General features: G+C 35.9%; 2 protein-coding genes across 4 annotated transcripts; both read right to left on the bottom strand.

Moving 5' to 3' along the window:
- Positions 1–902: 902 nt before the first annotated feature.
- LOC136202713 (protein MAIN-LIKE 1-like) lies at positions 903–4195 on the bottom strand. The gene is made up of 5 exons (XM_065993494.1): positions 3924–4195; positions 2780–3049; positions 1723–2678; positions 1227–1637; positions 903–1124 (listed from the first exon to the last, which is right to left on the bottom strand). The coding sequence occupies exons 1-5, from the start codon at positions 3934–3936 to the stop codon at positions 996–998; spliced, it is 1779 nt and encodes a 592-aa protein (XP_065849566.1). The 5' UTR covers positions 3937–4195; the 3' UTR covers positions 903–995.
- Positions 4196–8124: 3929 nt separating this feature from the next.
- On the bottom strand, positions 8125–12244 carry LOC136202714 (choline-phosphate cytidylyltransferase 1-like). Of its 3 annotated transcripts, XM_065993496.1 has the most exons (9): positions 12117–12244; positions 11907–12054; positions 11596–11709; positions 10461–10556; positions 10245–10287; positions 9003–9158; positions 8829–8909; positions 8625–8735; positions 8125–8541 (listed from the first exon to the last, which is right to left on the bottom strand). In XM_065993496.1, the coding sequence occupies exons 2-9, from the start codon at positions 12029–12031 to the stop codon at positions 8398–8400; spliced, it is 870 nt and encodes a 289-aa protein (XP_065849568.1). In that variant the 5' UTR covers positions 12032–12054; positions 12117–12244; the 3' UTR covers positions 8125–8397. The 3 variants fall into 3 exon arrangements, with proteins under 3 accessions (XP_065849568.1, XP_065849567.1, XP_065849569.1); XM_065993495.1 differs by having other exon boundaries at positions 11907–12240; XM_065993497.1 differs by having other exon boundaries at positions 8841–8909; positions 11907–12239.
- Between the last annotated feature and the right edge of the window lie 508 nt (positions 12245–12752).

Below are 12752 nucleotides of genomic sequence, written 5' to 3' on the forward strand. Positions count from 1 at the left end.
ATTTAATGTGTGGGAATATTTTTATCATGAGTATTTAATTTTACTCAAATAATTTTTTCAAATCAAAATCACGTGTAAAGATGTTTCAACATACATCACACTTGTTATGTACTTGGCATATAAACAATGATGTAGAAGAAATGTCTACATATTAGTAGTAAAGATAAGGAATACGCCAAAGTATTTAAGAATGGAAAATGGAGAAAGATAATGGAATCACCAAATCATAGATGAATATGAGGAAAATCTGAGTCGGATGAAGGATACGATGAGGAAGCAACCTCATGTTGTCTCTTACGTTGAGGAGACGTGGTTAATCCACAAAGAGAAGTTCCTTATTGCCTAGTCGACGAATGTCTTACATTTTGGCAGTAGAACTATGTGTGGAGTGGAGAGTAAACATGGCAATTAAAGCAATGACTTAATTCCTCCACTCGAGCACTTGATATGATCTGGATGAAAGTTTACAAGGAAATTGAATCGTAATTAACTACAACCAGGTATATGTTTATTCCATTTTTTCACTATTATTTAATTTTTCTATTTATTAATATCTATTTTGACTGTTGGAACATTTTTTCTTATCGAGTATTATCTTGAGGAGTCAAAACACCGTAGATGGGTCTTTTAATCCAGATTTTTATTAAACTACCTGATGTGTAAAGTGTCTCACCACTTTTCAGTTTTATGATATTTCAATTTAATAATATTTCTATTTATTAATATTTCAATTTTATAATATTCCAATTTAGTAATATTTCAATTTACTCAAATATTTCTGTGTAGTAATACATAGAAATATTTTGGTTAACTTAAATATTTATATTCATTGATACTTAGTTTACTCAGAAATTTCAGTTTAGTGATATTTCAATTTTATGATATTTCAGTTTATACTCAAATTGTACAATACGATTTTAAAAAAGTATAAAAACTCGAAATATACAATATAATCCATACATATATAAAAAAAAAACTAAAAATACAGTCTCGTATCATCTGGCCAAATGCCAATCACTCATAACCTCTGCCAACTGCTCCGCCCACTTCACCGACTCATCCTTATCTAACTGCTTAATCACGTCTACCATATTATAGCACAAATTAGCCATACGATTAACCCGCTGCAAAAACAAAAAAAATAAAATAGTTAAGTTCAATTTGTGATTGTTACTGATTTACAAACATACTTGTGAACTCATATAATTAAAGTCAAAATAACTTACAAAATCATTGTTGAAACGAGTAAGAACCTCCTGTATGGGTGCATAAATGTCGTTTATGACACGTGGATGTGAATAGCGATAGTACCAGGATATGTACGATTCATGGCATGCTGACGAAATCCGAGCGGGAATGTACCGAGATGTGATGAGCGATGACGAATCGGGGAATAATCGCCAAATATCGACTGCAATCACGTCTGGAACCTCTACCTGATACTGAGAACTAGTCCACGGACGTATGGCCTTCGAGGGTCTAATAATCGACATCGGAACTGTCTGGACATACCCCAACTGGCGGAGGCATCGACCAGGCATGTACGGCTCCATCACATCCCGATATCGTATCCATCCTGTATATGTAGTCCTCGGAGTGCGGGATACGACATCAGGACCGTACGGCATCCACATCACCTACACACGTATACAAGTAAATTAATGTAAAAGTAAATAAATATATTTTAAATACATTGTTGCTATAATTAAATGGAAATTGTACCTCTTTTGCAGTCAATCTATCAAGCCGGAAACGGAATGTGCTCAGCCGATCCTCTGACTTCTCCATCGACCTCGATGACCACATGCGAGCCCTAGGTACGTCTGGTCCCACTGGCACTCCCTCTCGCTGGGGTCTGAAGCACGGAAAGTACTCATATATCCATGCCTGAAGAAGAGTCAGACATCCCGTGATCTGACCACAATCTCCTCTACTAGCAATACCTAACTGACGGTATAAGTATGCTAGTGCTGCTGAGCCCCACGAGTATCCAGTCACGTCATTTAACCCATCGTGCACCTCCAGCAAGCAGGCGGCTTGGATCCGATCGACACTCTTATCTACAAATAAGGTGGAACCTAACATCAACCACATCCATCCGATCGCCTCACTCTCGGCAATCCCCTTTGTCGAACACATCTCAATGACGGAACTAGCATATACTCTGCCATCTCTATAATGCAGACTCAACAGCTCCTTCCTAGTGAACCCTAACAGCATCATACATATTGCCTGAAGAAAATGCGACCCCTTATTAGAAGTCACCATCTGCCCCTCCACTGGAATGCGTAGAATATGCCACACATCATGCAACATGATGGTCATCTCACCAAAAGGCATGTGAAATGAGGAAGTGTCTGGCTGCCACCGCTCCACAAAAGCGCATATGAGGGGCATATCGATGTGGGAGAACATCATCGATGGGAGGTGTGATAATCCAGATGCGTCAATCATATGTTGGACCTCTCGGGTCGACTGCCTGTACAATCTGGTCAATGTTTTACAATCGGTCGATCTAGTATGGCACTTAAGGAGGCTCCTCATCTGCCCTTTCCATATCCCAACGGCAACATGCCCATTAAAGCTAGGAATCACGCTACCATCTATCGGACCGCCGGGCACCAGCTCCGTAATGAGCCATGCATCGTCCTCACCATCCTTAAAGCGTTTGCTGCTCCCTGAAATTTTATTTTATATATAACATATAAACGATTGCAACGTTATAACAATAACAAAGGTAAACTAATAACAAAATAAAATAAGAAAGTAAATTATTTACTAGCTGACGACTCTCCAGTAACAAAACGACCGCCTCTCCCCTTCTTCACCTGACGAAGTGGGATCCTATCCATCTCATCATGACCCGAGTCATACATATCAGTCTCATCCATGTCCGTATGAATGCCGACATCATCCACATGCTCCTCTTCAGCAACTCTAATGTGCTGTCTCAACCTTTGCTGCTTCAGTGCCTCCCTGTCCCTCCGAACAGAGGTAGTGACACCACGCCCACCACGCTTGATCGTGTCCTGCTGTTCGAAACTCTCATCTACATGGAAAACGAAAAAAAAACAATATTTTATATTTCGAATCATTTAGCAACTGATATGAAAAATATATTGCTATTCATCAGATAGTGCCACATGGTTCCACTCCACTTGTATATTTCCATATACTCTTCCAGACCCGAACAAAGCCACGACTATTAATTTGTTACAACCATATATATGGCTACAGTCAGATATAAGAAATTGATCATTTTTAAACCATATATATGGCTACAGTCAGATATAAGAAATTTATCATTATTTTTTGGAACATTTGGCCAAAGAACTACATACTATCCATATTGGTTGAAATTCTCAGTAAAAGACTCTACTACACGTCCATCCAGACATAGATACTTTCAACACCAAGCAATACAATAAATTAACTAAGTTTTAAGTTTCATTAGCTTAAATCAGCACCAAAGAACAAAAAATTAAAACCTCAAAACAGCATTCATCTATCAGATATTAGAACCATATTCCAGAAGCTGCAGATCAATAATGTAAGATCATCTGAGACTTGCGAAAGTGTTCTCTTCACAAATTTAAAATAGTGGCTAGCAAATAACTCCTTAAACCAAACAACAAAAGCAATGTAGTTTAACCTTCAAGACGATTGAGGAATAACATAATCTAAATTCCAAGGAACTAAACTTGAACATATCGGCCTTATAGATCGAACAAAAAAAACACAGCTATGAACTATAGTCCTTTCGAATCCAATTTCACAATTCCAACCTAAAATACTTTATCGACATACTAAATCAAAAGTACTCATTAATTCGGTTCATATACCGAATCTTCAGTACCACCAGACATCCCAACAGAATATACTGTTGATTAAGAAAAGAAAAAGCGTGAAATAAGTGTGTTTACCCCAATCCTCCATCTGATAAACTGGAATCTGTCGCAGGATTAAAATTCCTTGAACAGTCGGATAGCTCTGCAATTTGTAGAAACAGATAATTGCAGCACGAAGAAAGGGAAAGAAAGCGAAAGAGTAGCCGTTGAAGAAGAGTGAAGATTACGGGTGGCGTTGTCGATCGGCCGTACGGAAATAGCGGGCTGCTAGGGTTTGGAAGGTTCCGACGAGCGGCACAAAAAAAAGACTGGAGAGAGAGAGAGAGAGAAGGAGAACAGGTGAGCAAAAAGTCTAGAATTAATTTTTTACTGTGGTTGTGATGAATTGACAGTTATGGTAATTACTTTAGGATAAGGATGAAACTTTTTTTTCCTTCAAGAAAAAACATTTACCATTACGGGTAATTTTATTCTTAATACTAGAAGTTAAGAGTAATTTTATCTCTAACGTTGTTAAATTGGATCGATTTTAAACATTATTTTAAAACTCATATTTTGTTTCTTATTCTGCACCAATTTCATATCAATTTGTTTAAATCTAATAATAGAATTAGAGATTAATATTTATAAATTCGGTGAAATATTTTGATTTTTTTTACCAAACTCGTACAAAAGGCAGTGTCATAGTATTAAATCTTTGGGCTTATGATAAGTGGACCCACTATGATTTAAGAAGTTCAGATAGACTTGGTCCAACACGAAGAAGCATGGAGAGCTTCGGTTATGACTTAGCTAGACAGTCATTGGGTCATCTTCATGTTGCCGAAGGCAACCTCCTGAAAGTGGCATTTTGGAAGACACGTGGATCAATCAAAACGTTTGATTCCAAATACACGTTCCTCATTCTCATACACATATTGGAACACAATGATAGGGTCAACTGACCTATCATAAGTTGTCACGTGTCCGAGATATTACTTTTGTTATCTATAAATATTAGAAGAGGTAACTCATTACTAATCACTAAAATACTTTGTGTCTAGTCTTTGATATTCTTTTTTCTATCAACTGACTTTATCACCGGAGAGGGTTCACCGGTTTTCAGACCATTTTCTGACGGTTGTTGTGCTCTCAAGTGATCGACGTTCTGATCGGAAAGCCAAGATACAGAATTACGATAACATTTTGGTGCGGTGAGCGTGGAAGATGTACCCTATCACGTCTAATCATATGTTTATGATCTATTACTAATGTGTGATAAAATGTCTCACATGTAGATTCATGACCGAGAAGACAATTTGATAAATTATTTCTCAAATTGACCAAATTGACAACGTTAGGAGTAAAATTGCTCCCGACTGCCAGCATTAGAGATAAAATTGCACAATTTTAGATGTTAGGAGTAAAATTACTTCTGACTGTAAATCTTAGAGGTATTTTTGCACCTTATCCCATAAACTTTTATTTTGGTCTTAAGAATACTAGTTGTATTCTATTTTTATTACAATTTTTTTTATATTCATTTGGACGCGCAACTAGTTATGTACGAATAAATTCTAACAAATTTAGAAGAAAAACAATAATAAAAGATATAAATTTAGTTCTATAATTAATGGAGAAATCCTTCAGGAACAATAAAAGTTGTATTTCTATTATAAGATAGAAAACGTTTGGTTTCTCTATAAAAACCATCGATTTTAAGTTTTTGAGTAAGAAAGTTTGGATCACATATTTGATTTTTTTTTACCAGTGTCTTTTTTCTTCGAGAGGTTTCTCTACGCGTTAGGCGTCCAATGCTTTTGATGGAGCTCTCCCGGTTGTGAATTTTGTCTTTCTTGCTAAGTATCTTCATCTTGCTCTCTTTTTTCAATTGGTTTCTCTTATGTATAACCAGTCCGGATGACGACTTTCATAGTGCATGTGGATCTAACGACATGAGAAATAAGGTAAATTGGCCGATTTGATAACTCCAGCTATGTCCAGATCTGTCGGAAGCCTTGAAGGTAGTTGATAGCGGGAAGTGGAAAGATGAAAATAAAAACTCCAACCTAATAAACAACAACAACAAATGCTTTTACTTTTTTGGCTTCTTCAGTACGTTCGCTCTACCATTGGTCGCCTCCACCTAATCTTTGCTTGAAATATATCTTTGATCATGTGGTACGGAATTCTGCTTGTTTAAGGATTTAAATGTCGGTAGAGATCTGGATGTTGTGCTTTGGACTGAAATAAGGAAGTGACTTTCAAGATTTTTTTATGATGTCATGTATCCTTAAAAGACAAAAGAACACTAGTAGGATCCTTTATGAGAGATAGTCTAATGTTCAAGTCAGTTCTTCCCTAGAGAGAGAAAGCAAGAAAGTTCAAAGAGAGAGAGAGAGACCGTGAAAATTATGATCACATCAAATTAGATTAGATACTTTTATGCTTTGGAGTTGGACCCCTTTATATGAGGTGGAGTCTCCTAATCTAAAAGAGTGAAACTAACTTTGTATCATATGAGGAAATAAAATCGAGAAAGTCAGCTTAACAAAATATAAATGCTACTTAACAAAATATAAATAGGAGGTCTTCAACTAAGGTCGAACATCAGGAACTCCCTATAAAATCCCCTTCATGTGTTTCAGAGTTTCCCTGAGTGTCGTCCATGAAACCAAGCAATATGAGACCGGGTTAGCCTGGTTTGGAAACTTTCTTTCGAATTAGTAGTTGTTTTGGTAGCTTCTAGAGCCCTCATCTGTATCGAAAAATAAATAAATCATTAAAGAACTATTATAAGTTAAAAGTTAAGAAAAGGTTAATAATATTTAGTTCTCCAAACTAAGGCTTTAAAGTCAAGTAGAACTGAAAGCCTCTCATAAGATATAAGTGAGAGAGAGTCCTGCTTCTCTCTAACCTTTGCCCCTTGTAAGTGGTTTTTTTTTTATCTTTTTTTCTTCACAGGTCTGCTCCTCTCCCTTTCTTTTCAGCAAGATTTTTCTATCTTCTCCTCCTTCTATCCTGATCCGCTCCTTCCTCTGTTCTTTTTCAGCTTCTCCGACAGCCACCCTTTGGATCTGACTCTTTTCGGCATAATGGGGGGGTTCAGGATGACGTGGGGTTGCGGCAACACGAGTTAGACGGAACTCGGGGCTTCTTCGACTCCGTGAGGAGCATCACCGCCTCTGGCCGGATCTGGCGGATTCGTGGAAGGTAGTAGACCGTGGGAAGGGGAAACGGAAAGGTACTCTCGTCAATGGGTCTCTCGTCAACGGTTTTCTCGTCTTCATCACCTTGTTTGCTGCTATTGTTCAGGTTTCAGTACCTCCGTACAACCATATGTGGTTCGCACGAGATTTTCGGGTCTGTTCCTGGAAGCTTGTTCAGGTTTCAGTACCTCCGTGCAACCATATGGGGTTCGTACGAGATATTCGGGTCTGTTCCTGGGACCTTGTTTTTCAGTCGTTTGATGAAGTTCATGAGGTTCAGAAAGCTACCTATCAGCTCAAGGATCGGGTTTCAAACGTGATTTGCCTCCTCACAGATTTTATGTAGGATGTTCTTTATCTTAGTGTAAAATATGTTGTTGGAATTTTGTTTGTGGTGTTTAGATCCTTGTTACCTTTGATTCGATGCTATGTATTTGGTTTATTTCTGTCAGCGAACCGGGTTGTCCTTTCTGTTGTTCGGACACCGGCTCTCAATCTGACTGTCTGTTGTACGATGATTTGATATTTTAATGAATTGCTTCTTTGTGTCAAAAAAAAAGGTCAAGTAGAACTCAAATTATCAAAATCATTCAATTGAATCCCCATTCTAAACAAAAATCATCAATTGAAACCTCATCGAAAATCATTCGGTTGAACAGTTTTAGAACCTCTTCCTCAAACTCATTTTGAACCAACATAAATATTACTACAGTCTACATCAAATAGTCACAGTTTCTGATTTTAGGATAGGGAATCAATTGGTGATTTTTACTTAGTTCATAACCTGATTCATTAATTTCAAATAAAATTCAATGGTTTGATAAAATTTTCATTTTTTTCAAATTTGAATGACAACTCCAAAATGAAAATTTTCAAGAATTAAATAATATTTTAAACAAATTTAATTCTTCAATTTTTTTATTTGATGTCATTTAGATGTTTTTTACGAAGGAGAAATTTAATGTTCAAAGATTTTTTGCCAACTGCAGATACCGGTCTGAAAAAAAAAAAAAATGAAACCACGTGATTTTATTTGAAATTAACCCTAAAATAAAAGCAATTTCTGAAATTAAAACAGGAAAAATAAATGAATCAAAAGAAAACAACTTTCAACTTGTTATACATAGAAACTTACATTGCAAAGATTTCTACTTAATTACTTATGCTGATCAGCTGATGCCTGTTATTATATTTGCAAAAAATGGAAATTTCTCTTAAAAAAATAGACAAAAACTTTAACACATTTGACATACATTCTGCTAGTTAATTTTCTGAATGAATGTTCATTCTCCTCCTATCTAACCCGAACCCGAAACGGATAGTGGTACATCGACACCATTTGTAGTGTATTATCAGTCTTATCATTTGTCCTCATCAGTGTAATCATCTTCATCAGTACCCTCTTCGTAGTAGTACTCGCCATCGCTGGCGTCCTCCTCCTTCCCATCTGTTATCAACTGCTGCTTCCTTAGTTGCTCCTGAATTCGATCTCTGATTGCCGTACCCTTAGAAAACCCGACATGTATATTGTCAGTGTACAATCAAGGGAGTCATCTAATCTGCATCAGGAACAGGACAGAGATCTAACCATTTTATGACAACCTTCTTCAAACATCTCAAGAAATCCAGCGACTAGTCGATCAGCATTCTCCACCCATTCGTTTCGATGTACCCGAGCAGTTTTAGCTACTGTTTGTATCTGCAGTTTTAAGTAGCAAAAGCAGATAATGAAGCCAACCAGTAAAAACTAACAGATAAGTTTTTTCACAAAAAATTGCATACATATACATACAGTTTCCTCCACCTTCTCTTGCTGCTTTTTAACTGTTTCGTGCAACTTTTTAAGTCCCATGCTTGCTCGCAGCCGTTTTTCCTAGTAGAAAGCGGTAAAAACAAACAACATTGGAGCCCTTGTAGCAGTAAAAATTATCAGAACTCAATTAAAGAGCAGCAGATAGGAGCATGCCTTCACATAGCTAACACCAAGGTCCTTTCTTGAATAACCACGGGCCAAATTACGCATCACATATTCATTGTAATCTTTGACAATACGCATTATAATATCTGATGTTGAAATGCCATCAGTTCGTTGAGTTTCTTTAAACTTTCCGACGGACTTCACCTGTAGAAGATTGTTTTGGTCAAATGATTATGCAAAGAAGATATCCATGATTTGCTCTGAAGATGATGGAGCTATTAAAGCGATCAACTATACACAGTAAATCATTATAATTGTACAAAGCATCAGGTCACACTGATAACAAGAAATGATGAAAAAAGGTCTATCATGACTATATAGAAACCCATTTTTATTGGTGAAAACTGCAAATCATGGTAGGGTCATGAAGCAAAAAGATGAGGCTGGAAACTGATTAACAAGGATTTTTCCTTATGGTGAAGCACGATTCTAACTCGCTGGACCGAGTAACCGAAAAGATATAAGATAGAAAAGCTTTATTCTCTTTTACAATTCAGGGCAAAAGATGATATTATAATGACTACAAATTAACAAAGACTTAATTGGAGGTGGAAACAGAAGACATTGCTCCCATAACGGATTAATCAAAATTCCTCGTGAACATAGTAATTAAGGAGGCACAACAGATGACTTATTGGAACCTCATGACAGCGTTCGATGTTGATCCTAGTGACAGTAAGATTTTTGGGAGTAAGGAGAATGAACCAGTCAATTGGAACTCAAGTCTTGAGGACAAGACTGTTATGCAGCGCAGAGTAATGATAGAGAATGTGACTGGGGCAATAAAGGAATAAGAGGGACACGTGGATATCCTAGGTGTAATTAGTTATATTAGGGTTTAGTGTGAGTTTAGAATGAGGAGTATATATAGTTACTTTATGAAAGGAGAAAGGTAGCTTGGAGATATTGGTTTTGGGTATTTGAGTCTCTTAGTTTTACTGCTTGGAGAAAAGGATCATTCCCGGGCTGTACTTCGGCATAGATTTATCATTTGCTTTTATTGTCTTCCTGTGTTGGTTTAGAGTTGTTCTTCCATTTGGATCTAACACTATATTAGTCTTATTATGCTTCATCTGTTTGTGTATTCTTTTTCTTGGTTGATTTGTCTATGGAGAGGTTTCTCATCAGATTATCTTAAAACAACCTAAGAAAGACTTATGCAGAGGAAATTATCAAGCCAAGGCGAGTTGATGTTGTGAAATGCAACACTCAGCAAACCAGTTAACTTACAAATTCATAGACATCATTTCCAGCCCCACTTGCATCAGCATAACTACAATTTAAGGCCAAAATAATAGCTTGTAAGAACATATGAAATTACAAAAACATAAATGCACAGGAACATTCAGGACCTGAAACTTGAGTTTTGCAAAAGAAAACAATTAATATAAAAGCAAAAACCAGGAATACAATCAAAGTAAGCTCAGTTAGAAAGATTAACATTACGGAAGAGAGTCGTGGGCCACATAGTCAATTCGATGTTTATCAAGGAACTCTTGTGTGAGCACCCATGGAGCATCAGGTATCACTTCATCAACCCATCTGCAAAAAATAACACTACAGAATGATGCTGCATACACCCAGGATATGACAGAACTTATTGAATACACTTGTACTAATGAAAAATATTAATGATAAAACTCAAACAATCAAGTTATGTATATAACAAGATCTTAGCATGATGCGAGTTTGACAAATGAAAGCCTATACGATGTAGAAAAATAAACAGTCATTTGACATGGTGGCTCTTTCAAAAAGATATAAATAAATCAAAGCCGGATAAGGTAGCGTTTTCGGTCCTGCTACAGATTTGGCCCTAAAGTAATAAATGGCCCAAATTCAACCCTAAAGTTTCTAGGCAAGATGAATTTTAGCCACAAGTTGCTGAAAATTTGAAAATGCTGGTTTGTCAGTTATTTAACTGTCATATCGGACCTTCCAAACATCAATTACGTCTTAGACATTTAATGTGTCACTAACACAATTACAAAAAAAAAAAAACTTAGTTAAAATACTAACAACTAAGTCTGTCACAATTTTGTTTGTCAATATGTCTAAAATGTTTACTGTGTTGCTAATATAGTTACAAAGAACCAACAAAAAATGTGTGAAACAACAAACTTGTTTGGAAGGTCCGAAGGCTAAAATTGGTCTTGCTTGGAAATGTTAAGATTAAATTTACACCATTTAATAAGTTGGTGCTAAATCTGGGCTTATAAAATGTTAAGGTCAAATTTGATCCTTATCCTAATCAAAGCCCCTCCAATAAATCTCCTATCAATTTCCAGTTTAAGAGAAACAAAAGAGAGTTCTGTAACAAACTATAAGCACATATCACCTTAATTGCAAGATACAGAAAGGAAAGCAACATTTTATTTAGGCTCCATGGAATCAATTTGCAAGAGGAAGCTGACACTATTTGCTGCAAATCCTGATTTTTTTTAAATTAACAATTTCGATTCAATTTTTCCAACCTCTTCTTAGAATTGCAACTTCTGTGTCACCTATGGTGGCCAGGAAAGAGGAAAACTAAACCACCGCAATATGAAAAAGTAAAAGTAAATCAAGCAAATGAACAAACCTGCAATGGCGAAGAGATTCATAACGTTCCTGTTCTGTCATGACAGTTTTACCTTTATACATATGAGTGATTTCATCACTACAGCATCCAACCAAAAGATGCGTATTCGGAAACCTATCACAAAACAGAATTAAATCACATTATAATCCAAGCAAAACAGACAAATCCGAATTAAAAATCAATCCTCTCGCTCATGATGATCCAGATTCTCTCAATTCTAGAATTATAAACCGCAATGCAATTAAATCGTTTCAGAAACAAAACAGAAATTATGAAATCATGGAAACGTTTGACAATAGAAATGAGATTACAGTTTTTTGGCTTGTTCGAGAGAGCCGGCATGGCCAAAGTGGAAGAGATCGTAAATGCCGTCAGCGTAAACACGAACAGGGCGATCTTTGGGAGGTTCAGCGGCCTTTACCTTGGATTTCTCCATGTTTTGACTGGTTGATTTTATCTCTGCGAAAATGGACGCAAATAAATAGGACGCGGTGGTATGAATGCTGGTCAGATGGGTGTACCTTTCAACTTTGAACTAATCACCGAACAGGATTTTGTTTGCTAATCATTTCATTGTTTCTGGATTTTGAATTTTATCATTCAACAACAGTTGATTTATGGAAGAATTTTGGATCTTCAGATAATTAAATATGATATTTTTTAGGGAATTAAATATCAATCTACTGATCCAATTTATTTCATAAAATATTTTAGAAAAAATAAATAAATTCATAATTAAGTCCTTGAAGTTTCTCATTTTTATGTATTGATCCCTTGATTGTTTATTTTTTCAGATTAAACCCTAAATGTTAATAATTTTAAAGATTAAGCTTCCCTTCATTAATTTTCACACAATTTAGCCCTTAAATTATCTCAAATAGACTCTTGGACCTGTTCTTTTTTACTGAAATTAAGTAAACGGAACTGAATTAAATTGAACTGAACTAAATGCTATTGAATTGAATTGAAATGAATAGCAATAATTAAAATAAAAAGCTTATAAAAATAATAATGGTTCTAATAATAATAATAATAATAATAAAGGTAATTATAATTATAAGGGTAAATAATTTATCAGTCCACTCCTTTTTATCTAACCCACCGTTTAGTCGCCATATTTTGAAAAACACATTATAAGAACCATATCTTTTATCAAT

The sequence above is a fragment of the Euphorbia lathyris genome, chromosome 8 (genome assembly GCF_963576675.1).
Source record: "Euphorbia lathyris chromosome 8, ddEupLath1.1, whole genome shotgun sequence".
Lineage (NCBI taxonomy): Eukaryota > Viridiplantae > Streptophyta > Magnoliopsida > Malpighiales > Euphorbiaceae > Euphorbia > Euphorbia lathyris.